The 25,456-nt window shown below is 44.8% G+C and overlaps 1 protein-coding gene across 1 annotated transcript in view; it reads right to left on the reverse strand.

Moving 5' to 3' along the window:
• LOC137378444 (cadherin-22-like) overlaps positions 1-25,456 on the reverse strand; it is a 755,591-nt gene that overhangs the window by 381,698 nt on the left and 348,437 nt on the right. The window contains exon 4 of the mRNA XM_068048769.1: positions 22,053-22,220. Within this exon, the coding sequence (XP_067904870.1) occupies positions 22,053-22,220 (168 nt within the window). The remainder of the gene's footprint in view (positions 1-22,052; positions 22,221-25,456) is intronic.

The raw sequence follows: 25,456 nt of genomic DNA on the forward strand, positions 1-25,456 counted from the left end.
CGAACAATTGAATGAAGTTCTGGATGGTTGCCAGCAATGAAGGAACCAAATGTTAGCACCAGTTGCAGCCTTTAGGGCAGAAGGCAAGAAAATTAACTTTAGGCAGGGTTTCAACTGATGATGTTCTGACCTATCTGCTAGATATGTTGCCTTCTGGCTATTAGGATTTTGTTCTTTCACACAGCTACAAAATCAATAATAATTTACAGATGGAGAGCAAAATATGGTCAGCCAAACCTGAAAGGAAATAGGATGGTTGACTCCATTTTGTGTATTATGTTTTAAAATAATTTTGGAGGAGCTCAATAGATATTCTAGTTTTATTACAGGGAACTCCAGGAAAATTATTGTCCAGAAAAGCACTCCGGAAAAGTCTATAGTACCAAACACTCTTGGAGATTGGTTAGATAGAGCTTTCAGCTCTCACACTTGGATAATCAGTGTGGGCTTATCAAAGACTGATCGTGCTTAACCAACTTTGCAGACTACTTTGAAGAAACATAATGGGTGTGGTTATGAGGGTTTTAAAGATCCATTTGATAAGGTACCTTATGCAAAGAGTTATGGCACCTGGAAATAGGGATAATGTGGCTACACAGATAAAGAGATGGTGGAAGGGCAGAAAGAGAAGGGTAGAGGTGCAAAGAAGCTTTTCTGACTGGAAAGATATGATGAGTGGTGTGCACAAAGGGCCTGTGTTGGGGCTGTTCTTATTCACTATGTACATAAATGATCCGGATTTAGGAATTGAGGGATTTGCTGCTTACATCAATTTAAGTGGAGGGGTGGGATGTCAAATTGGATCAAGGTTTGTGAAGAACTGCTGGAGGACATAGATCAAGAAATAAGGGGCAATAAATAAAAGATAGTTACTAATAAAACCAAAAGCAGAGATTTCTTTACTCAGAGAGTGGTTACAATGTGCAACTTGTTACCACAGACAGTGGTTGAGGCAAATAGCTCAGATGCTTTCAAAAGAAAACTAGATGAGTATATGAGAGAAGAGGGAACAGAGAGATATGCTGAAGGGCTGAGATGAGGTAGATGGAATGGGAGGAGAGACCTGTGGATTATAAACAACCTTAAGTGGTAAGGTTTATTGTATTATCAAGGTTTAAATTAGTGCAGTAGGTGCTGGTGAGAGGAGGCATTAATTAAAAAGGTACTTAATTAATTACTTAAAACACAATAAGGATGACATGGCAGGTTATGTGTTGCTGCTGTAGTATGTGGGATCTCGTGGGCACCAGTGTGATTCACAGCAGCCACGTCTGCCTTAAGTGTCTACAGCTCGAGGAGCTTCGGCTCAGAGTTGATGAGCTGGAGGCCGAGCTGCAGATACTGCAATGCATCAGGGAGGGGGAAAGTTACCTGGATACTGTGTTCCAAAAGGCAGTTACATCCCATAGGATAGGGTGTTCTGATTTGGTCAGTGGTCAGGGACAGGAGGATATGACTGCGAGTAAGGCAGGTAAGGGGATCGAAAAGGAAGAAGAGGAGGAGCCTCAGCCCTTGCAATTGTCCAACAGGTTTGAGGTTCTTGCAGCTTGTATGGATGAGAGTGGGTGCTGCAGGGTGGATGAGAAAACTGACCATGACACCATGGTAAAGGAAGCCATTCAAGAGGGGGCAGTAATAGGAATGTAGTGGTAGTAGGGGACAGTATAGTCAGGGAGATAAACACTGTTCTCTGCAGCCAAAAGCGAGAGTCCAGAAGGCTGTGCTGCCTGCTCGGTAACAGGGTTCAGGACATCAGCTCAGGGCTGGAGAAGAACTTGAAGTAGGAGGGGGAGGATCCAGTTGTTGTGTTCCACGTGGGTACCAATGACATAGATAGGATGAAGAAAGAGGTTCTGCATAGAGAGTCTGAGCAGCTAGGGGTTAAATTGAAAAGCAGAAACTCAAGCGTAATAATTTCTGGATTATTACCTGAGCCACGAGCAAATTGGAGTAGGGTAAATCAGATTAGCGAGTTAAATGCATGGCTCAAAGATTGGTGAGAGAGAAATGGGTTTCGATTCATGGGGCACTGGCACCAGTACTGGGGAAAGTGAGAGCTGTACTGTTGGGACAGTCTTTACCTGAACCGTGCTGGGACCAGTGTTCTGGCGAGTCACACAACGAGGGTGGTAGAGAGGGCTTAAAACTCAATAGTGGGGGTGAGGGATCAAGTTAGAGAAGATATGATAAATTAAAGAGAGAGGCCAAGGTAAGACAGCAAATTAGCAATAAGGGAAATAATAATCAGAGCATGAAAGGGACAGAATGTACAAAATTTAAGATGTGCAAGCAGCTACGGCTATAGGTTGCATAAATGGTAAAAAGACAAAAAGTGGTTAGCATCACAGCTCCAGCGACCCGTGTTCGATTCTGGGTACTGCCTGTGCGGAGTTTGCAAGTTCTCTCTGTGACCGCGTGGGTTTAAGACGGGTGCTCCGGTTTCCTCCCACAGCCAAAGACTTGCAGGTCGATAGGTAAATTGGCCATTATAAATTGCCCCTAGTATAGGTAGGGGAATTGAGGGAAGGTGGGGATGTGAGAGGGTAATGGGATTAATGTAGGATTAGTATAAATGGGTGGTTGATGGTCGGCACAGACCCGGTGGGCCGAAGGGCCTGTTTCAGTGCTGTATCTCTAAATAAATAATCTAAAGACTTTGTACTTGAATGCACGTAGCATTTGTAACAAAACAGATGAATTGATAGCTCAAGTAGAAATAAATATGTCTGATCTGATAGCCATTGCAGAGGCATGGCTACAAAATGACAAAGGCTGGGACCTGAATATTCAAGACTACATGACATTTCAGAAGGACAGGAAACTAAGAAAAGGTGGAGAGGCAGCTCTGTTAATTAAGAATGACATTAGTGTAATAGAGAGAGGTGACCTTAGTTCTAAAAATAAAAATGTAGAATCAGTTTTGGGAGAGATAAGAAATAGTAAAGGTAGGAAGTCACTTGTGGGAGTAGTTTATAGGCCCCTAACACTAACTACACTGTAGAACAGGTTTTAAAAAAAATTCATTCATGGGATGTGGGCGTCGCTGGCCAGGCCAGCATTTATTGCCCATTCCTAATTGCCTTTGAGAAGGTGGTGGTGAGCTGCCTTCTTGAACCGCTGCAGTCCATTTGGGGTAGGTATACCCACAGTGCTGTTAGGAAGGGAGTTCCAGGATTTTGACCCAGCGACAGTGATGGAACAGCGATATAGTTCCAGGTCAGGATGGTGTGTGACTTGCAGGGGAACTTGCAGGTGGTGGTGTTCCCATGCATTTGCTGCCCTTGTCCTTCGAGTTGGTAGAGGTCGCGGATTTGGAAGGTGCTGTCTAAGGAGCCTTGGTGCATTGCTGCAGTGCATCTTGTAGATGGTACACACTGCTGCCACTGTGCGTCGGTGGTGGAGGGTGTGAATGTTTGTAGATGGGGTGCCAATCAAGCGGGCTGCTTTGTCCTGGATGATGTCGAGCTTCTTGAGTGCTTTTGGAGCTGCACCCATCCAGGCAAGTGGAGAGTATTCCATCACACTCCTGACTTGTGCCTTGTAGATGGTGGACAGGCTTTGGGGAGTCAGGAGGAGAGTTACTCGCCTCAGGATTCCTAGCCTCTGACCTGCTCTTGTAGCCACGGTATTTATATGGCTACTCCAGTTCAGTTTCTGGTCAATGGTAGCCCCTAGGATGTTGATAATGGGGGATTCAGCGATGATAACGCCATTGAATGTCAAGGGGAGATGGTTAGATTCTCTCTTGTTTGAGATGGTCATTGCCTGGCACTTGTGTGGCACAAATGTTACTTGCCACTTATCAGCCCAAGCCTGGATATTGTCCAGGTCTTGCTGCATTTCTACACAGACTGCTTCAGTATCTGAGGAGTCACGAATGGTGCTGAACATTGTGCAATCATCAGCGAACATCCCCACTTCTGACCTTATGATTGAAGGAAGGTCATTGATGAAGCAGCTGAAGATGGTTGGGCCTAGGACACTACCCTGAGGAACTCCTGCAGTGATGACCTGGAGCTCAGATGATTGACCTCTAACAACCACAACCATCTTCCTTTGCGCTAGGTATGACTCCAGCCAGCGGACGGTTTTCCCCCGATTCCCATTGACCTCAGTTTTGCTAGGGCTCCTTGATGCCATACTCGGTCAAATGCTGCCTTGATGTCAAGGGCAGTCAATCTCACCTCACCTCTTGAGTTCAGCTCTTTTGTCCATGTTTGAACCAAGGCTGTAATGAGGTCAGGAGCTGAGTGGCCCTGGCAGAACCCGAACTGAGCATCACTGAGCAGGTTATTGCTAAGCAAGTGCCACTTGATGGCACTGTTGATGACACCTTCCATCACTTTACTGATGATTGAGAGTAGGTTGATGGGGCGGTAATTGGTCGGGTTGGACTTGTCCTGCTTTTTGTGTACAGGACATACCTGGGCAATTTTCCACATTGCAGGGTAGATGCCAGTGTTGTAGCTGTACTGGAACAGCTTGGCTAGGGGCGTAGCAAGTTCTGGAGCACAGGTCTTCAGTACTATTGCTGGTATATTGTCAGGGCCCATAGCTTTTAGGGTATACAGGAAGAAATAATGGGGGCTTGTACAAAAGACACAGTGATAACCATGGATGATTTTAATCTACAGTTAGATTGGACGAATCAGATTGGCAAAGTTATCCTGGAAGATGAGTTCATGGAGTGCTTTTGGGACACTTTTTTAGAGCAGCACGTTCTGGAGCCAACCAGAGAGCAGGCTACTCTAGATCTAGTAATGTGTAATGAGACAGGATTAATTAATGACCTCGTAGTAAAAGCGCCCCTCGAGTAGCAGTGATCACAACATGATTGAATTTTGCATTCAGTTTGAGGGTGAGAAGAATGGATCTAAGACTAGTGTTTTAAACTTAAATAAAGGTAATTATGAGGGTTTGAAGACTGAGCTGGCTAAAGTAAACTGGGAAAATAGGTTAAGGGATAGGTCAGTATAGATGCAGTGGCAGACATTTAAGGAGATATTTCATAATGCTCAACAAAGACGCATTCCAGTGAGAAAGAAAGACTCTAGGGGAAGGATGCACCATCCGTGGCTAACTAAGCAAGTTAAAGATAGTATCAAATTGAAAATGCATACAATTCAGCGAAGAGTAGTGGAAGGTCAGAAGATTGGACAGAATTTTTAAAAAGAGCAAAGAATGACTAAAAGAATAATGAGAGAGAAATTAGAGTGTGAGAGAAAGCTAGCTAGAAATATAAAAATGGATAGTAAGAGTTTCTATGGGTCTTTAAAAAGGAAAAGAGTAAGTAAAGTGAGTGTTGGTCCTCTGGAGAGTGAGTCTGGGGAATTAATAATGGAAAATAAGGAAATGGCGGAGAATGTGTACAGAGCTTTTGCATCTGTCTTCACTGTAGAGAATACAAATAACATCCCAGAAATAATTGTGAATCAAGTGTTGAAAGAGAGGGAGGAACTTAAAACAATTACCATCACCAGGGAAAGGGTACTGAGATAATTATTAGCACTAAAAGCTGACAAGTCCCCAGGTCCTGATGGACTTCATCCTACGGTCTTAAAAGAAGTGGCTGCTGAGATATCAGATGCATGGTTTTAATTTTCCAAAATTCCCTAGATTCTGGAAAGGTGCCATCAGATTGGAAATTTGCGAACATAACTCTGCCATTCAAGGTGGAAGACAAAAAGCAAGAAACTACAGTCCAGTTAGCTTCACATCTGTCATAGGGAAAATGCTGGAATCTATTATTAAGGGCTTATAGCAGGTCATTTAGAAAATCTCAAAGCAATCAGGCAGAGTCAACATGGTTTTCTGAAAATGAAATCATGTTTGACTAATTTATTAGAGTTCTTTGAAGTAGTAACAAGCAACGTGGATAAAGGGAACCTGTGGATGTGGTGTACTTGGATTTCCAGAAGGCATCTGACAAAGGTTACTAAACAAAATAAGATCCCATGGTATAGGGGGTAACATATTAGCATGGATAGAGGAATGGTTAACTAACAGGAAACAGAGAGTAGACATAAATGGGTCATTTCCAGGTTGGTAAGCTGTAACTAGTGGAGTACCACAAGGATCTGTGCTGGGGCCTCAACTATTTACAATCAAATCAATGACTTGGATGAAGGGACCGAAGTGATGGTTGCTAAATTTGCTGATGACACAAAGATAGGTAGGAGAGTAAGTTGTGAAGAGGATAGAAGGAGCCTGCAAAAGGATATAGATAGGTTAAGTGAGTGGACAAAGATTTGGCAGATGGAGTATAATGTGGGAAAGTGTGAACTTGTCCACTTTGGCCAGGAAAATAGAAAAGCGACATATTATTTAAATGGAGAGAGATTGCCGAACTCTGAGATGCAGAGGGATCTGTGTGTACTAGTACACCAAATGTTAGTATGCAGGTACAACAGGTGATTAAGAAGGAAAATGCAATATTGTCGTTTACTGCAAGGGGAATGTAATGTAAAAGTAGAGATGTTTTGCTACAGTTGTATAGGGCATTGGTGAGACCACATCTCGAGTATTATGTACAGTGTTCCGACCAGGTGAGATAGGGGTCTAGGGTTTCCCTCTCAGCCTTTGCCTGGTCTAACTGTAACAGGGTTTAATTTTAGAAACACCGTGTTTTTAGCTTCCCCCGAGTACATTCCAATGGTAAGGCAAAGAAATCAATTAGACAGGTTTTCTTAGATTTAAACAAGAAAGATGGATGTTTATTAATCTTAAACTCTAATTCAGTTAACGACTATGAGTGCGCGACGCGACCACACTAGTATGCATACGCGATAAACATACATGCAGAAGGAATAAAGGGGAAAAGTTTGAGGCAATATCTGGTAGTTATTTACAGTCCTTTAAGTTCAATGCGGAGTCTTTGGTTGCCGGTAAGTCTTGCTGTTTGTTGGGGCCCAGTGCACGCTTCAACTCGTTTCAATGTAGGAGTCTTTTCTCTCTTGAGGTTTAAGCAACTGCAATGGGTCCAGAGGCTTGTGAGAAAGTGAGAGAGAGCCCACCAGGAGAGAGGCTCCCTTGTTCCAGCTACAGTTGCAATCTGAAGTCTGACCAAACTGTCCTGTGAGCACAATTCAAAATTCCAAGTTGGCCAGCAGGTTAGTCATATGACTGACCCCTTATTTGGGAACAACTGCTTCTGTGATTTGTGGATTCCAAAGCTCTCAGTGGCGGCAGTGGGTGGTGGTGGGTGGGGAGGTGTCGTGCTGTCTCTTACCCCGACAAGATGCGGATTACCATTGCCCAGCCCAATCTCTGTTAATTGAATCAGTGAGCAATTCTGTTGCCTCTCCAAGCACTGTCTCTTAGTATGCAAATGTCCTCCAGCCAAGTGTCTGGTGATCTCTTTTTAAACAAGTCATTTCTTCACTCCAGCAACAGTTTAAAATTAATGTTGATATGACAAAATTAATTTGCCTCATTCTTGGCAGGTGGGGGTCTTCATGACACCTCGACACCCAGTGGAATGAAATGTGTTTTTTTTTAAAAAGAGCATTTCATTAAAAGGGACTGGAGAGAAGATAAGTACAGGAAAACACACATGCGTCTCTCTCATTCATTCAGAAATCCTAACAGTTGTACAGCCTGTCTTTTCTTGATAGCAGTGCTTCTTTAAACTTCCCTTTTTGGCATCCCAATAAATGTGTGGTTCCTAGGGAAGTTTTTTCAGTTTGCACATTTCCATGACTGCCTCGTGTGTCTTTGTTTCTGTGGAGGTCTGGAGGGGGAGGTTTAGATTTAATTAGCCCTAAGTAGGAGTTCTGCTCATGGGCAGTGGGCGGTCCTAATCTGAACTCTCTTTCAGGGCTTTAATGAGTCATGCAAGGGCTTTTAACATCAGCGGATGGTTGGTTCCCTTTTCTCCTAAATGGGGGCGGATTCCTTGCTAATCTCCCCTTTGTCTTTTGGGAAACTCCTGCTTGCAGGTATTTGTGCAGATTCTACTGCACTCCCCTGTGGGACTTCGACTAGGCGAGGCATCACCCTCATGGTTTCTCTACCCTCTCGAGGACTTTCTTTGTCTCTGCAGGTTCCTGTAAATGCTGTTAGCAACTCTAATGGGGTGCTTCTAGTATCTGCATTTACATAGGAGGATGTGAGGTCTAATTTATCAAACATTTCGGGGTTGGCTGACCGAACAGTTGGAGTTTTCATCCAGGATTCCACACAGACTTCCATTAATCTGCCCTTTTGGTTCCTTTTTCCCCTTTCCTTTCTAACCTTTTGCCAGCCTTGTGCCTGCCTGTCCTCTTTTGTTCTCGTCAGGGGTCCCTTACAGTTCACCAACCCTCTGCTGGAGTGTCCTCCAAACCCTGATGCAGGACGTAGGGGTGCAGATTTCACTCTAAGTAGGGGTTTCCCCTCAACCTGGCACATGTGGCAACTCCTACAGTACTCCACCACATCTTTCTGGAGTTTTGACCAGTCAAACTGCTGTTTATGGGGTCTTTGGTTTTGCGTATACCAACATGTACAGCCACTGTATTCCCATGGGCCATTAATATTTCCCTCCGGTACCTCTGTAGCACCACTAACTGGTGAACTACTGTCCACTTCTTGCTCTCAGGTCTGTGAGGAGAACTCCATTTCCTCATCAGTACCTCATTCTTTAAATAGTAGCTATCAGGGACTCCCTCTGCTTCACTTTCAGACTGGGCAGCCTGAGCTAACTGTCTTAATAACAGGTCAGCTCGCTGAGCCTCAGCTAGGGAGAATCCATTTAATTCATTCTTTGGGTCTTCTAATTTTCCAAAGAAAGTCTCAGACAGACAGACCTCGTCATCTGCCGGCAGTGCCAATTCAGTCTCCTCTGGAGGAGCTGGTTTGATCATGGCCTGATTCACTACACATTCAGGGAAACTGCAGGGGATCATCTCCTGCCAATGCCCTGTCTCTCTGACCCCCTGCCATTTCTCTTTCTCTACTAGGGAAGCTACCACCTTCATCCCCACCAGATCATTACCTAGAAGCAAGTCAACTCCATCCACAGGCAAACTAGGGACAATCCCTACGGTCACCAGTCCTGAAACTAAGTCGCACTCCAGGTGCACCCGGTGTACAGGTACAGGCATACACTGCCCTCCAATACCATTCACCACCATTCTGGTGTTTACTGCACTCTCTGGGGGAAAAGTCAGGCCTTTTCCCAGTAACAGGGATCTAGTGGTCCCTGTGTCCCTGAGAATTACTATGGGCTTGCTTGCCCCACTCGAGGGGTATGGGGTTACTTTCCCTTCAGACACAAAACCCCGATAACCTTCAGGAATCCTATTAAATTTTCCTACACTTGCAGCCTTAAGCTTCCTGGATCTCACTCTTCCTGCCGTTAAAGCCACAGCTTGTTTTGCTGTGCTTTCCATCAAGGTCTCTTCTCCATCTCCGAGCGGGTGTGCCCTGATTAACCCTACAGGTTTTCCCTTTAGTTTCCAGCAGTCAGCTCTTAAATGCCCTGCTTTATTACAATGAAAGCACACAGGTCTCCGGGTTTCACTCCTACTTACAGCACCTTTCTTTTTGGCTGTATTTCCTTACCTCCCAGGACTGCTTGGACTTCTAGCCCCTTCCCACCATTTGTCCTTTTCAGATTTGTGGGGTGATTAGGAAAGTTTTCCCCTGGGAAACCCACGTTTAAATGAGAGCAAACTCATCAGACAGCATTTGCCTCATTCCTGGCAGGTGGGGGTCTTCATGACAACAGTTTTGGTCTCCTTACTTAAGAAAGGATGTAATTGCACTGGAAGCAGTTCAGAGAACGTTCACTCGACTGATTCCTGGGATGAGAAGGTTATCTTATGAGGAAAGGTTGGGCAGTTGGGTCTGCATTCATTGGAGTTTAGAAGGATGAGAGGTGATCTTATTGAAACAAATAAGATCCTGAGGGGACTTGACATGGTGGATGTTGAAAGGATTTTTCCCCTTGTGGGAGAGACTCAATCCAGGGAACACAGTTTAAAAATAAGGAGTCTCCCATTTAAGACAGAGATGAGGAAAAATTTTCTCCCTCAGAGGTTCATTCATCTGTGAAAATCTCTTCCATGGAGATCGGTGGAGGCAGGGTCTTTGGCTGTTTTTAAGGCCGATGTAGACAGATTTTTGACAAGAATCAAAGGGTATTCGGGGGTAGGCAAGAAAGTGGAGTTGTGTTCACAAACAGATCAGCCACGATCATATAGAATGGTGGAGGAGGCATGAAGGGCTGAATAGCCTACTCCTGCTCCTAATTCATATGCTCATAATTAGGCCAATGTAATTTTTTTGTAATCGGGATTATCAGAGTTGCTTATTGAAATTCTGAGTTTGGAGCAGTGTACGAAATGAAGCTGATTGTGTGTCTGGAAGTAGGGTCACAGTGTGTGCAAGTGGGATTAACAGTGACCTCTGCCTGGCCTGGGGTTCCGGACCACATTTTACAGTCCCCCGGCCTTTAATTGATCTGAGTTGCGACTTCCACCTCATTGAAGCAGGAAGTCCCACCTAATGGAGCTGTCGGCCCATCAGTGGACCGGCAGCTCTTAGTCCCAGCAGCACCATTGGGTGTGGTGGCCACTGCTGGGTCCGCAACCCAGCCATCAGAAGGAAGATCTTGGGGAGCCATGGAATGAAGGTAAGTTTTTGGTGCCTCACCGGGGGCGATTGGTCGGGCCACGGTGAGTCAAGGGTGGTCGACTGGGGGGACGGGTGGCATGTTGTGTTGGGACGGTTGGGGCAGTGGGGGCGGTCCTCCATCGAGCACAGGGTGCCTGATCAGGAGGCCCCTCCCCCCAGGCCGTCAGAAAGCTTCCTGCTTTTGTCAGGTGGCATCTCTCGGGCCTGGGCTGCCCGACCAGCCACGGGTAAAACTTAAGGGCCACTGAAGGGCACTGATTGGCCTGGGGTGGGTGGGCCGTTTTTCGCTGCCGCCACCCTGCGTAAAGTGGTGGTGGAGGCGGGAGGAGGTCGGGAACGGCCCCCCGAGCTTCCTGCTCCATTTTATGCCCCTGCCGCCATCCCGTTGTTTGGGGGGGCATAAAATTCCAGCCAGTGTGTGGAAATGGGATTGACAGTGTGTGGAAGTGGGATTGACAGCGTGTGTAGAAGCAACGTCCATGGTGTGTATAGAAGTTGGGCATGTCGCATTTCTAGGAGTGGAGTTTATAGTGTGTCTAGAAGTCTGTAGTGATGACGTGGTAATAGTCACATGGGTAGTAGCCTTGGAAGGAGCTGGAAGCACCATGGGATGTGCTCGCTCGAGATCCTAATGTAGAGTGTAAATAGAATGTAAATATAAATAAAGAGTTGATGTTCAGCCATCCACAGACTCTGAGACCTTTATGAAGAGTACTATAACTACACTACCAACAACATACAATATACTGACAGCAATATACAATATGTAGAAGTGAAGTTCATTGCACGTATAGAAGTGGGGTTCAAAGTGGCCGGAATTTCCGACCAAAAAGTCGGGCAAGCCTGCCTCTGCCGGGCCTGGTGAGCCATGCCAAGACTTTACATGGCCCAGGCCCTTAATTGGACTTGGGCAGGACTTTCACGTCAGTGAGGTAGGAAGTCCGGCCTCCAAGACCTGCCGGCCAATCAGCGGGCTGGCAGCTCTCAGTCCCAGCAGTGCCACCGGAAGCGGTGGCCACTGCTGGGACTACACCCAGCGACAACAGGATCGCTGATGTCGGTCCCGGAAGAAAGGTACGTTTTTGGGGCCTTGTCGGGGACAATCAGCGGGGCCCCAGCGAGGCAAAGTGGTGGGGGGGGGTCGGTTGGAAAAGGGGAGGACTTTATTTCAGTGGTGGTGGTTGGGGCTTTGGAGGGGTGGCCAATCAAGAGGGCCACCACCAGCCCACAAGGAGGCTGCTAGGCTTTACCTGCGGCATTCTGAGGGCCTGAGGTGCCCGCCGGCCACTGGTAAAATACTAGCAGTGGTGGGAGGAGGCTCTTAAGAGGCAGCTACTTGGCCACTTAAGGGCCTTGATTGGCCTGGGATGGGCGAGCCATTCATTGCCACCACCACCCTGCGTAAAATTGCAGCGGGGACAGGAAGGTGTCGGGAACGGAACCCCCACCTCCCACTCAATTTTACAGCCCCACCCACACCCCCCTCCCACCTTCCCGCCACAAGCCTGCTGGTTCATGGCATGTATAGGAGTGGGGTTCACAGTCTGTGTAGAAGTGGGGTTCATGATGTGTATAGGAATGGGGTCCACAGTGTGTGTAGAAGTGTGGTTCACAGTGTATATAGGAGTGGGGTTCATGGGTTCCAAAGTCCATCCCCTCATCCTGGAGGTAGAAAACGGGCAATGAGTAAGAAAGGGTCGATCAAAACAGGATGAAGTACAATGGGACTCTTTCTGTCCTGGGCTGCTTCGGTTACCATGAAGGTCTGTTAGGAACCCTAGAAATACTCAGCAGACGGGGCTCTGACAAACAAGTCCTCAAAGGTAGAGCAGGCGGAGGAAGATGTGCCATCTGAAATATCTCAATGGCTGTTCTGGCAAACGAGCCCCGTTCCCCAATCATCTTGGTTTCCTTGCCATTGGATCAAGATGTCGCTCTGTCAAGATACGTGTGGATGCTGGTGTGGAACGATTTCTCCATGCTAAAAGATATCATGCATAGGCATCTTCCTTTCTGAGTACATCCTCCAAGCCCTTCTGAGACCAGTAAATGGTGATGGGAGCAGGATTGTGCTGTCTGGAAGCTTCTAGTCATGATCTGGCACTGAGGCAGCAGTTACAAGATGGTCGTCTAGAACTTGGATGAGGAAGGGGTGCTTTTTGGCAGCTGTGACTGTGAGGCAGCTCCCTTTAGGATTCACTCTGCTCACCCCTCATTGGGGAGGGGACTAGAAAAGGTGTCCTAAACATAGTCTGCCTCACCTCTCCTGACTGGATAGCCGCATCCAGCGGGATCACCTTCTGTGATGGAAACACACAAAAGACACAAGTAGTAAAGTTTGGGATCTTGAATATCAGGAACCTAATGGACACACCCACGAGTGAATGCCCAGAGCGTTGCATTGCATTTGTTGCCCGAGAACTCTGGCGATGTGACATTGGCATCGCCGCTCTGAGTGGGACCTGGTGAGCTGGAGAGGGGCAGTGCAAGGAATACCGAACTGGATATAATTTCTTCTGGAAGGAAAAATCAGAAGAACACAGAATTCACGGAGTTGGATTTGTTATCAAGTATGAACTTGTCAACCAGCTTCATGAGTTTCCTCTTGAAAGCAGTGAGTGCCTAATGACTCTTAGTCTCAAACTGGCAAGCAGCCAATGCACCACCGTGATGAGTGTAAATGCCCCAGCTCTAGACGCCGACGACCAAACCGAATAAGATTTCTATGCCAATCTTGACCAAGCTCTCTGTGGGGTTCCGAAGGAGGACAGGCTTATTCTTCTCAGAGACTTCAATGCCAGAGTTGGAAGAGATTCCAGTCTGTGGAATGGCACCGTTGGCAGGGAAGGAATTGGAAATGTCAACTCCAATGGAATTCTTCTCCTTACCAAATGTGCAGAACATTGGCTTATCATCACCAATACCCTGTTCTGCCAGAAGAACAAATACAAAACATCATGGCAACATTCACGATCCAAACATTGGCACCTGATCGATTATGTCACGTCCATGCCTGGAATTACAAAGATGTCCGCACCACCAGAGCAATGGCAGGAGCTGATGAAAGCTGGACTGATCACTGACTTATTCATTTAGTCATGTCCATCAAACTGGCTCCCAAATGACAGATGCAATGGAAGTGATGTTCACAAAAGATCAACGCCAAAGCTCTGAAGGATCCAATCAAAAGACACCAATTCCAACAATGTCTTAGGAAAAAACTTTCAAACTTCAATAAAGAATAGAAGAGTGTCCACAGCGCTTGGGAAGTCCTTTAGTCCAATATCATCAATGATTGCAAAGATACACTTGGATTTTCTGTCAGGAAACATCAGGACTGGTTTGATGAAAATCATCAGGATAGCAACAAACTGATTGATCGCAAGCGCAAGACATTCTGTGCCTGGCAGAATGACCCAAACTCAAAGCAAAAGAAACTGGCTTACTAACAAGTAAAGAGGTACAAAGGAGCACCCGCCACATGACAAACAGGTGGTGGGCAGACAAGGCAAAGGAAATTCAGCATCTTGCTGACATGAATAATATCCGTGGCTTCATCACTGCTGCAAAGATCATTTATGGCCCAAGTACTCAAGGACTAGTTCCTTTGAGGCCTAAGGATGGGGGGGGATCTGATCAAGGAAAGGAAAGGGAAGCTGTCAATGCTCTTTGGAGGGAGCATTTTGAAGACTTTTTCATACAAGAATCCATTGTTGATGAGTGTGTTTGAGTCCATCCCACAACATCCAGTTAGAGACAAGCTCGGAACTCCACCAATACCTATGGAGGTGATGAAAACCAAATGAAGAACAACAAGGTGGCAGGATGTGATGGAATCCCCGCTGAAATCTTTAAGCATGGCAGAGAGGCACAAACATTACAGTTCCACACCCTCATCCTACAGATCTAGAATGAAGAGGAAATCCCGAATGATCCCAAGGATGCTCTGATTGTGACAATCTTCAAGAAAGAGGACAAATCCAACTGTGAAAATTACAGAGACATCTCCCTGCGCTCCATTACAGGAAAGGTCATTCCAACCCTTCTGAACTGACTCATTACACTTGCTGAAGAGCTACTCCCCAAATCTCAATGTGGGTTTAAACCGTCAAGAAGCACTGCTGATATGACTTTCACACCTCGCCAACTACAATAAAAATGTCATGAACAACATCAACCTCTTTACATGGAATTTTTTGACTTGACAAAAGCCTTCGACTGTGTAAATCTTGAGGCACTCTGGAAGATTCTGTTGAAGTATGGCTGCCCTCCAAAATTCGTCACCATCCTTTGTCTGCTTCATGATGATGTGCAAGCGATGATCCTTAGCAACTGATGCATTACAGACCCCTTTGAGGTTAAGACAGGAGTTAAACAAGCTTGTGTCATCGCCCCAACTCTTTTTTCAATCTTCCTGGCAGGCATGCTCTGTCTGACTAGAGACGAGCTCCCTGCTGGACTACAGCTTATTTATCAAATGGACGTAAACTATTTAATCTCAGGCGACTCCAAACAAAAACTAAGACTCTGATTTCAGTCATTGAGATCCAATACGCTGATGATGCTGCAGTAAGTGCTGTGTTGGAAACGGATCTTCAGAGAATCATCAAAGTATTTATTGAGGCATATGAGAAGATAGGACTTACACTCAACATTCAGAAGACCAAAGTCTTCCAAATCAGCAAGTTCCAAATGCACAAGCCCCAGCCCCATTGATTAGGATTCATGATAAGTGCCTGGCAAATGTAGAACACTTCCAGTATCTTGGAAGTTATCTTTAACAGAAGGCTGACATGGATGTAGAAATCCAACATCACCTGAAATCTGCTGATGCAGCCTTTGGCCACCTGAGGAAGTGAGTGTTTGAAGATCGTGACATCAAAACTGAAACCAAGCTCATGGTCTTCCATGTGGTTGTGATCCCTAACTTACAGTATGGGGCTGAAACATGGACAACGTATAGGAGGCACTTCAAAGCACTGGAGTCATTTCATCAACGCTGCCTGTGGAAGATCCCACATATCAAGTGGGAGGACAGGTGCACCAACATCAGTGTCCTCTCGCAAGCAGGCACCGAAAGCATCGAGGCTATGATTATCCACAATCAGCTTCGTTGGGTTGGTCATATAATTCAGATGTTAGATGCCATGTTCCCAAAGCAAGTCATCTTCTCCCAGCTCAGTTAGGGCAGACGCACCAGAGGAGGACAAAAGAAGCTCTTCAAGGATATGCTGAAAGTCAACATGAAGAAATGCAACATTGACATCAACTCCTGGGAGACCATCGCCCTGGATTGAAGCAGATGGAGGCTGAAGGATCCCAGCATTTTCAGATCTAACGACAACAAAATGAAGAGGAAAACCGAGAGCGACGGAAAGAAGAAGCCATGACCTAAAATAGTAATACACGACCAGATATCCCACATGACAACACGTGTCCTACGTGCCATAAAGTCGATTGATCCCGAATTGGCCTCGTCAGCCATCTTTGGATTCATGAAAGACAATCATCCTCACCTGCGAGGGACAGTCAATAATAAATAATAAAATAGAAGTGGGGTTTATGACATGTATAGGAGCAGGGTTCACAGTGTGCGTAGAAGTGGGGTTCACAATTTTTGTAGAAGTGGGGTACATAGCATGTATAGGAGCAGGGTTCACAGTGTGTTTCGGAGCAGGGTTCACAGTGTATGTAATGTACATGAGAAAGGATGATAATACAGAAGAGGTGAATTATCTTCCAAGCTCTGATGAGTGCAGGTTCTCAATGATTTCCAATTGCTGGGTTTTGCATTCTGAAGAAAAGCACTGCAGTGTCAATCCAATGATGATTGTCTCCTTGCGCAAATTGCACAGTTGGAAATGAACACAGAAAAAAATATGTTCTTTTAAAATATTTCTGTTTGAAATTTGTGCTCATCAATGTAAAACAAGGAAATCCAGATCGGGTGCAACATGGTTAGATGTAATGAAAAGCACAAACCATCCTGCTCTATCCCAGCAGCTTGCCTCAGACTCAACCTCAGAAGAACCCGACTGTAAAAGTGTTGTGTTGTTCCCATTTCTCACACCAGTCATCCTGTGCCCTCTCTATGTGAGATTACTAACTCAGTCCCAATTAGTATTGTAGTTCAGTCATGTAGGCCTTTGAGCCCTTGGATTGAGACAGCTCAAACTCATTTCCATTTTCTGTGTGGAACAGCATTGTAAATCAGTTTGTTTCCAAATGCATTTGCAATGTTGTTACAGGGACCAGAGATATGCTTACCTCATTGAGAGAAGAATCTCATCATATCAGTCTGAGCTAGCTTGAAACCCGGGTCCCTGTGATTTCAACGCTTAAAAGAAAGCAAAATTCTCACTTTTCAAAGATTCAGTTGGCTGTTAGCAAATCCCAAATACTGAAGCTTTAACCCATCATTGTTAATTCAATGTTTGCAGGTGACTGCAGATTGTCAGTGATGGAATTGTGGTTGAGATATACAAGGATTAGCATTCTCAAGAACCACGGTGCCATTGCTCAGTTAAAGGGCAGCCATCCTCTGTTAGGCTGGCAGTTCACAGAGGGCGGGACTTCTGTTGCCGGGGCCCTTGATCCCGTGGAAGGCCCACCACTGCCCAGTTAAGTGCTTAATTGTCACTTGATTTGGCTGGCCTCCCACAGAAGGGGTGGTGTTCTCGCTGGTGCTTTTGCTGGAGGTCGAGACCCCCATCGCCTGGATAAAAGTTTGGCCCACTCTACCTGGTTCCAGCTGAAAAGTGCACATTTGACAACTGGATCCACATTTAACACATTAACGCCTTAACTGGTACCAGTAAAGTTGAACTGATTCCAGTTGAAGTTGTCTGGAAAATGCTGCCTACAACTGGGAACTGGAATCCCAGCTAGCTTCCAGTTATACTTGCCAGTTATCCCAACTGACTCCAGTTGAAATCAGTTGAGGCCACAATAATCCCAGTTGACTCAAGTTCACATCAGTTGAGACCAGTTACAACCATTTGAAATTTTCAACTGGATCTAACTGGTCTACCGTTCTGGTGGAGATTTTTACTGTGGTCAATTTAAAATCTCAACATTATACCAGTACATGATTTACAAGGCCAATTAGTAAAGTCATAAAAACCTGCATGAAATACAAAGTACATTGACTGGAAGTAGGACATGGATTTATATTTGTAATTTGCACGCAGGAAGTTCCATCAATGAGGAACTGACTTGAGACAAAATGCTGACATGAAAACACATGTGGGCATCCTGGATGTGCTGCTCCTAGTGGGCAATAAGAGAACAGCAAAATTGAGCAGGTCACAAATCTTTGCAAGTGGCAGAACAAGTCATTAAGATTAAAAAAAATAAAGCATTCATGAACTTTGGCTTTACCAAAAGAGGCATAGAGTATGAAAGAAAGGAAGACATGCTAAACCATTATAAATCAATAGCTAGGCATCAGTTGGAGCATTGTATCCAGTTCTGTGAATCACACTTCAGGCATGATATCAAGGCCTTAGAGAGGGTGCAGAGATTTACCAGATCACTTGCAGGGTTGGACAACCTCAGTTATGTAGAGAAACTGGAGAAGCTGGAATTATTTTCCTTAGAGCAGAGAAGGTTATGGGGATATTTAATAGAGGAAATGGGTTTTGATAGAGTACAAAAATAATAACTTTCATTTGTATATCACCTTTAACACAGCAAAAATGTCCCAAGATCTTCACAGAAGCATTATCAAACACAATCTGACACTGAGCCGCATAAGGTGATATTAGAGCAGATGACCAAAAGTTTTAGCAAAGAGTTAGGTTTTAAGGATCATCTTAAAGAGGAAGAGGTAGGGAGGCAGGGAGGCTTAGTGAGTGAATTCCAGAACTTAGGGCCTTAGAGCTGAAAGCTCAGCCACCAATGGTGGAGTCACTAAAATCGGCGATGCTTAAGAAGCCAGAATTTGGAGAAGTGCAGATATTTCAGGTGGTCATAGGTTTGGGGGAGATTACAGAGATAGGGAGCAATAAGATCTTGGAAGGATTTCAAAACAAGGATGAGAATTTTAAAACCGAGGCGTTGCTCAATGTAGGTCAGCAAGCACAGGGGTGATGGGTGAATGGGACTTCTTGTGAATTAGGATACGGCCAGCAAGTTTTGGATGCATTTAAGTTTATGGAGGCTGAAATACAGGAGTTCAGACAGGAGACTGTTAGCATAATCAATTCTAGAGGTAAAAAAGATTGGATGAGGGTTTCAGCAGCAGATAGGCTGAGACAGGGGCTGAGTTGGACAATGTTATGGAGATGGATGTAGGCGGTCTTGATGGTGGAGCAAATATGTGATTGGAAGCTTATCTCAGGGTCAAGAATGACACCAACATTGTGAACAGTCTGTTTTAGCCTCAGATGGTTGCCAGGGAGAAGGATGGAGTCAGTGGCTATGAAACAGAGTTTGTGATATGGACTGAAGACAATGGCTTCAGTCTTCCTAATATTCAGTTGGAGGAAAATCTGCTCATCCAGTACTGGATGTCAGGTAAGCGTGTGACAGTTTAGAGACCGAGACAGGTGGTGTTTATGTAGAGTTGGGTGTTGTCAGCGCATATGTAGATTCTGACATTTTGTTTTTGGATGATGTTACCAAGTGGCAGCATGCAGATGAGAAATAGGAGGGGTGCAAGCATAGATCCATGGAAGACTCCCAAGGTTATAGTGTAGGTGTGCGAGGAGAAGCCATTGCAGATGATTATCTGGCTACGGCTGGCTAGATAAGAATGGGTTGGTAGGTAAATTGGCCATTATAAATTGCCCCTAGTATAGGTAGGTGGTAGGGAAATATAGGGACAGGTGGGGATGTGGTCGGAATATGGGATTAGTGTAGGATTAGTATAAATGGGTGGTTGATGGTCGGCACAGACTCGGTGGGCCGAAGGGCCTGTTTCAGTGCTGTATCTCTAAACTCTAAACTCTACTCTAAACGGTAGCAAGCGAGTGCAGTCCCACCCAGCTGAGCAATGGAGAAGAGGCATTGGAAGATGATAGTGTGGTCAACTGTGTCAAAGGCTATAGGCAGGTAGAGAAGGATGATGAGGTGAAGGAAAAATCTGTTTGAAACATCCCTGACAACAATAAATTTAATGATGGCTAAATCACATTTACTGCAAGCTGAGAAATATTAACAGACGTTTTCAGTCAAAAAATGACAGCTGATAACCAAGGACAAAAGCTAAGGAATCAGAACTGATTGGTACAGTTTGAGATAAGAAACATACAGAAGGGTCAAGGGTTAGTTTTTTGAGGAGGAGGTCAATGCTGACAAATTTGAGAGAAAGGAGACAGTGCCTGAGGAGAGAGAATTGCTAACAATATCAGCAAATATGAGGGCCAGGAAGGAAAGTTGGAGGATCAACAGTTTGGTGGGAGTAGTATTTGAGGGAGAAGGAGATGGGACTCATGGACAAGATGGGTTTGGAGAGTTCACAAGGGAGAATAGGAGAGAAACTAGAGAAAAATGCAAGGTCATGGTTATGGCTGCAGGAAACATTAGGGGATGTTTAGCCCAATGGGCTGGGGAAAGGAGGGAAGCGGCAGAGGCAGCTGAATATATGGTTTCAATTGGAGTGACAAATAGCTCTTTGCACCTATTGTTAGAGGTGTGGGTGAAGGAAGCGATGGTGAATGGCGGGTCAAAGGAATTATGAAAGAACAGTTTTAAGTGTCTTGCTGGAAAGTTTTTTTTCAGGGGCAGACACAGAATGAAGAAAGGTTGGGAGGGGAAAGGGGCATTTGAATGGAGAAGGATGTAAGGAAATGATCAGAAATGTCCTTATCGTTGCCATGGTGAGAGTAATAAGGCCATGTGAGATGGCGAGGTCAAGTGGGTGGCTGTGAGTATGGGTAGTTTTATGGAGGGTGATATTAAGGAAGGATAGAAGGGCAGTGAACTCATAAGAAAGATGGCATGATAAGTAGAGATGTAGATTGAAATCACTGAAGGTGAGAGGTCGCTTGGTGCATAAACTAAGGGAGGAAAGCAATGAAGATAATTCGGTGAGAAATTTGACATGGTGCGTGGGTGGGCAACAGAGAACAAGGATCTTAAATGAGCAGTGAGAGGGATGGAACAAGTTGAGATGTTCAAAGGAGGAGAATGTGCCAGAGGAGTAAGGGGATAGACCAAGGTGTGATTTGGTGATAAGAGCCACACCACCACCACAGTGGTTTGGGCAGGGCAAGTGGTGAAAAGTGTAGCCAGGCGAGGAAGCTTAGTTTAGGTGAAGGTGACATCACCCCGAAGCTAGGTTTCTATCAAAGCCGTGATGTCGATGCAGTCATTCACAGTCGCGGGTGACAAGGTACTTATTCACAAGTGAATAGGAGAGAGATGTGGAGAGAGGCAGTGAGAGCTGTTCCGCTGGCAGAGTCCATAGGATCAACATTGGGAGAGATGAATGGGTGGGAAGGAGATAGGAAAGGTTATTCCCTAGTGGCTCATTGGGCAGGAAGGTCAGCGAGAGATTAAGATGGGGCAGCTAGAATTGCTGTTAGAAAGGAGACAGGGCCGAGTGCCCTGATGGGCCCTTCAGAGATGCCAAGAGAGGCACAGAGGGAAGCTGTAGGTTTACCTAAGTGGGAATCAAGTCTAGGATGGCAGCAGAAGAGTAGGAAGTTCAAAGGTTGGGTTACAGATTTGTGAGGGCAGAGAATCTGAGAAGAGAGAAATGAAAGGTGGCATGATCACAGAAGAGAGGGGTCTTATTAGGGTAAAGAGAAAAGAAGAAAAGAAAAAGGAGGAGATAAAGTGGAAATAGGAGTGATGGGCTGAGGTCCAGTGCAGCAACCAAAACAGGGATGGAAATGAATGGGAAAACTCAAGTTATATAGGCCAGGTTACATAGCAAGGTTAGGATAGACGTATCTTAGTAATAAACAGGGAATGGAGAGAGACAAATGGAGGGAGTCAAAGACAGGCAAAACTATTTCCATTGGCAGCTAGATCAGTAAGCAGAAGACACAGATTTAAGATAATTAGCAAAAGAATTGGGGGAGAGATGAGGAGGATTTTTCTTATGCAGCAAATTGTTACCATCTGGAATGCACTGTGTGGAAGAGTAGCAGAAGCAGATTCAATAGTAATTTTCAAAAGAGAATTGGATATGTACTGGAAAAGGAACATTTTTCAGGGTTATGGGGAAGAACAGGGGAGCAGACTAATTGGAAAACCCTTTCTAAGAGCCGACATAGGTATTATGGGTCAAACAATCAAACAACCTCCTTCTCTGGTATCATCCTTTGACTCTCTTTCCTCCAATGGACAGAATATCTGGGTAGACAGAGAGCTAGAGGTAAGGAAAGGAGAAAATACAACAAACATCTATTCATATATTTGCTGGAAATTCTCTCCAACCACAGGGTTTACATCATTTTGTCAGGCTAAGAGAGATGATAGCTTACTCTGGTTGAATCGAGGAGGGTTATCATTGATGTCTGTGATGGTGATTGTGACAGTAGTTGATCCAGACAATCCACCCAGCTGTCCTGCCATGTCCTTAGCCTGAATAACCAAGACGTAATGGTCCTTCTTTTCACGATCCAGGTTTGCTACTGCCGTTCGGATTATTCCTGTACAAAGCAAAGAGAAGGAGGGAAAAGATAAACGCCTGCCTTGTAGTTTCTTCATTCTTCAGATGATAGGAAACTTTCACAAAATATAGCAACTTAGCCAAGTTTGATGGGTTCTGGGAAATGTATTAGTACACTTATATTGTCTTTTTGTTGTGACACTATACTGGGTTGATTCACAAAAAATTCTATTGTCATGTTGTATAAAGCACCCAGATCTGCACTTTCACCTGAACCATTCTGGGATGTATAACTATGGCTGTAGAGAGGGCTTTAAACTAAATAGTGGTGTTAGGGTTCAGATGAGGGGAAATTTAGAAAGTTACTGAGAATGGACAAGGCAATAATGCAGAATAGCAATACAGGTAATGATACAGGAAAGGACAGAGCATACAAACCTAAGAGTGCACCAGCAATAAGGTCAGAGTATGGAAAAATGGTAGAAAGACAGAATTAAAGGCTCTTTATCTGAATGTGTGCAGCATTCATAACAAGATGGATGAATTGATAGCACAAATAGCAATAAATGGGTATGATATGATAGCCATTTTTGAGATGTGGTTGCAAGGTGACCAAGGCTGGGAACTAAGTATTCAAGGCTATTTAACATTTCGGAAGGAGAGGTAGGAAAAAAAAAGGAGGTTGGGTAGCTCTGTTAATAAAGGTTGGGATCAGGACAGTAGTGAGAAATGATCTTGGCTTGGAAAATCAAAATGTAGAATCAGTTTGGGTGAGATAAGAAATAGCAAAGAAAAGAAGTAAGTAAATGGTGGAAGTAGTGTATAGGTCCCCTAACAGTAGCCACACTGTAGGACAGAACATAAATGAAGAAATAATGGGGGTTTGTAGGACAGGTACTGCGATAATCGTGGGTGATTTTAAACTTCATATAGATTGGACTAATCAAATTGGCAAAGGTAGCATGGAGGATGAGTTCATGGAGCATATTAAGGACAGTTTCTTAGAACAATATGTTCAGGAACCAACTTGGGAGCAGGCTATATTAGACATGGTAATCTGTAATGAGACAGCATTAATAAATGACGTCATAGTAAAGGATCCTCCAGGCAAAAGTGATCATAACATAATAGAATTTCACATTCAGTTTGAGGATGAGAAGTTTGTGTCTGAAATTAGTGTCTTAAACCTAAATAAAGGCAATTATAAGGGTACAAAGACAGAGTTGGCTAAAGTAGGCTTGGAAAATAAGTTAAAAAGTAAGACAACAGAGAAGCAGTGGCAGATATTTGAGATATTTCATAACTCTCAACAAAGATATATTCCTTTGAAAAAGAAAGACTATGAGAAAGATGCACTATCAGTGGCTAACTAAAAAGTTAAGGATGGTTAGGGAATAGCTTTAAATAGCTGGCTGAGTAACTAAGGAAAGAAAGGTCTACAGTTTATTTTCATATATAGTAAGTAGTGTTTTTTAGGGAGTTCTGTAGTAACAAGGACCAGGGAAGAAGGGCCCTAGAGTAATTGATATTATTTGATATTAAGCATCTTCCAAAAGGTTTAATTTAAAGGGTTAAGTCATGGCAGGAGAGCTCAAAGCCATGGTGTGCTCCTCATGCTTGATGTGGGAGCCAGGAACAGTTCTAGTGCCCAAGACCAGCATGTGTGTAGGAAGTGTCTCCAGCTGCAGCTCCTGGAAGCCTGGGTTTCGGAGCTGGAGCGGCAGCAGGGGACATTGTGGAGCATCCACGAGGCAGAGAGTATCGTGGATAGCACATATAGCGGGGTGGTCACACCACAGGCTCAGACTCCATAGGCGGGAAGGAAATGGGTGACCACCAGGCAGAGCAAGAGGACTAGGCAGGCAGTTCAGGAATCTCCTGTGGCTATTCCCCGGCAAAACAGGTGTACTGCTTGGGATACTGTTGGGGGGAATGGCCGCTCAGGGGAAAGCAGCAACAGCCCAATCTGTAGCACCATGGTTGGCTCTGCTGCACAGGGGAGGAGTAAAAAGTGTGGGAATGCAATAGTTATAGAGGATTCAGTTGTAAGGGGAATAGATAGGCTTTTCTGTGGCCGCAAATGAGACTCCAGGATGGTATGTTGCCTCCCTGGTGCTAGGGTCAAGAATGTCTCAGAGCGGTTACAGGACATTCTGAAGGGGGAGGGTGAACAGTCAGTGTTCATGGTACACATTGGTACAAATGACGTAGTTAAAAAAAGGGATGAGGTCCCAAAAGCAGAATATAGGGAGTTAGGAAGTAAGTTGAAAAGTAGGACCTCAAATGTAGTGATCTCAGGATTACTACCAGTGCCACGTGCTAGTCAGAGTAGAAATAGTAGGATATATCGGATGAATACGTGGCTGAAGAGTTGGTGTGAGGAGGAGGGTTTTAGATTCCTGGAACATTGGGACTGGTTCTGGACCGGTTCTGGGGGAGGTGGGACCAGTACAAATTGGACGGATTACACCTGGGCAGGACTGGGACTGATGTCCTAGGGGGAGTATTTGCTGGAGTGGTTGGGGAGGGTTTAAACTAAAATGTCAGGAGGATGGGAACCTTTGCAAAGAGTCAGAGGAGGGGGGGAATCAAGGACAAGAACAAAAAACAGTAAGGGGAATAAGAAAAGTGATAGGCAGAGAAATCAAGAGCCAGAATCAAACAGGGCCATAGTGAAAAATAGTGGGAAGGGGACAGGTAATGTTAAAAAGACAAGCCTTAAGGCTTTGTGCCTTAACGCACAGAGCATTTGCAATAAAGTGGATGAATTAAACACACAAATAGATGTAAACTGGTATGATATAGTCAGGATTACGGAGACATGGCTGCAGGGTGACCAGGGATGGGAAATGAACATCCAGGGGTATTCAGTATTTAGGAAGGACAGACAAAAAGTAAAAGGTGGTGGAGTTGCATTGCTGGTTAAAGAGGAAATTAACACAATAGTGAGGAAGGATATTAGCTCTGACGATGTGGAATCTGTATGAGTAGAGCTGAGAAACACTGAGGGGCAAAAAACATTAGTGGGGGTTGTATATAGACCCCCAAACTGTAGTGGTGATGTTGGGAATGGCATTAAACAGGAAATTAGAGACGCATAGCATAAAGGAACATCTGTAATTATGGGTGAGTTTAATCTGCATATAGATTGGGCAAATCAAATTAGTCACAATACCGTAGAGGAGGAATTCATGGAGTGTATACGGGATGGTTTTCAGGACCAATATGTTGAGGAACCAACTAGAGAAAAGGCCATCCTAGACTGGGTATTATGTA

This window comes from Heterodontus francisci, chromosome 16 (genome assembly GCF_036365525.1).
Source record: "Heterodontus francisci isolate sHetFra1 chromosome 16, sHetFra1.hap1, whole genome shotgun sequence".
Classification (NCBI taxonomy): Eukaryota; Metazoa; Chordata; class Chondrichthyes; order Heterodontiformes; family Heterodontidae; genus Heterodontus; species Heterodontus francisci.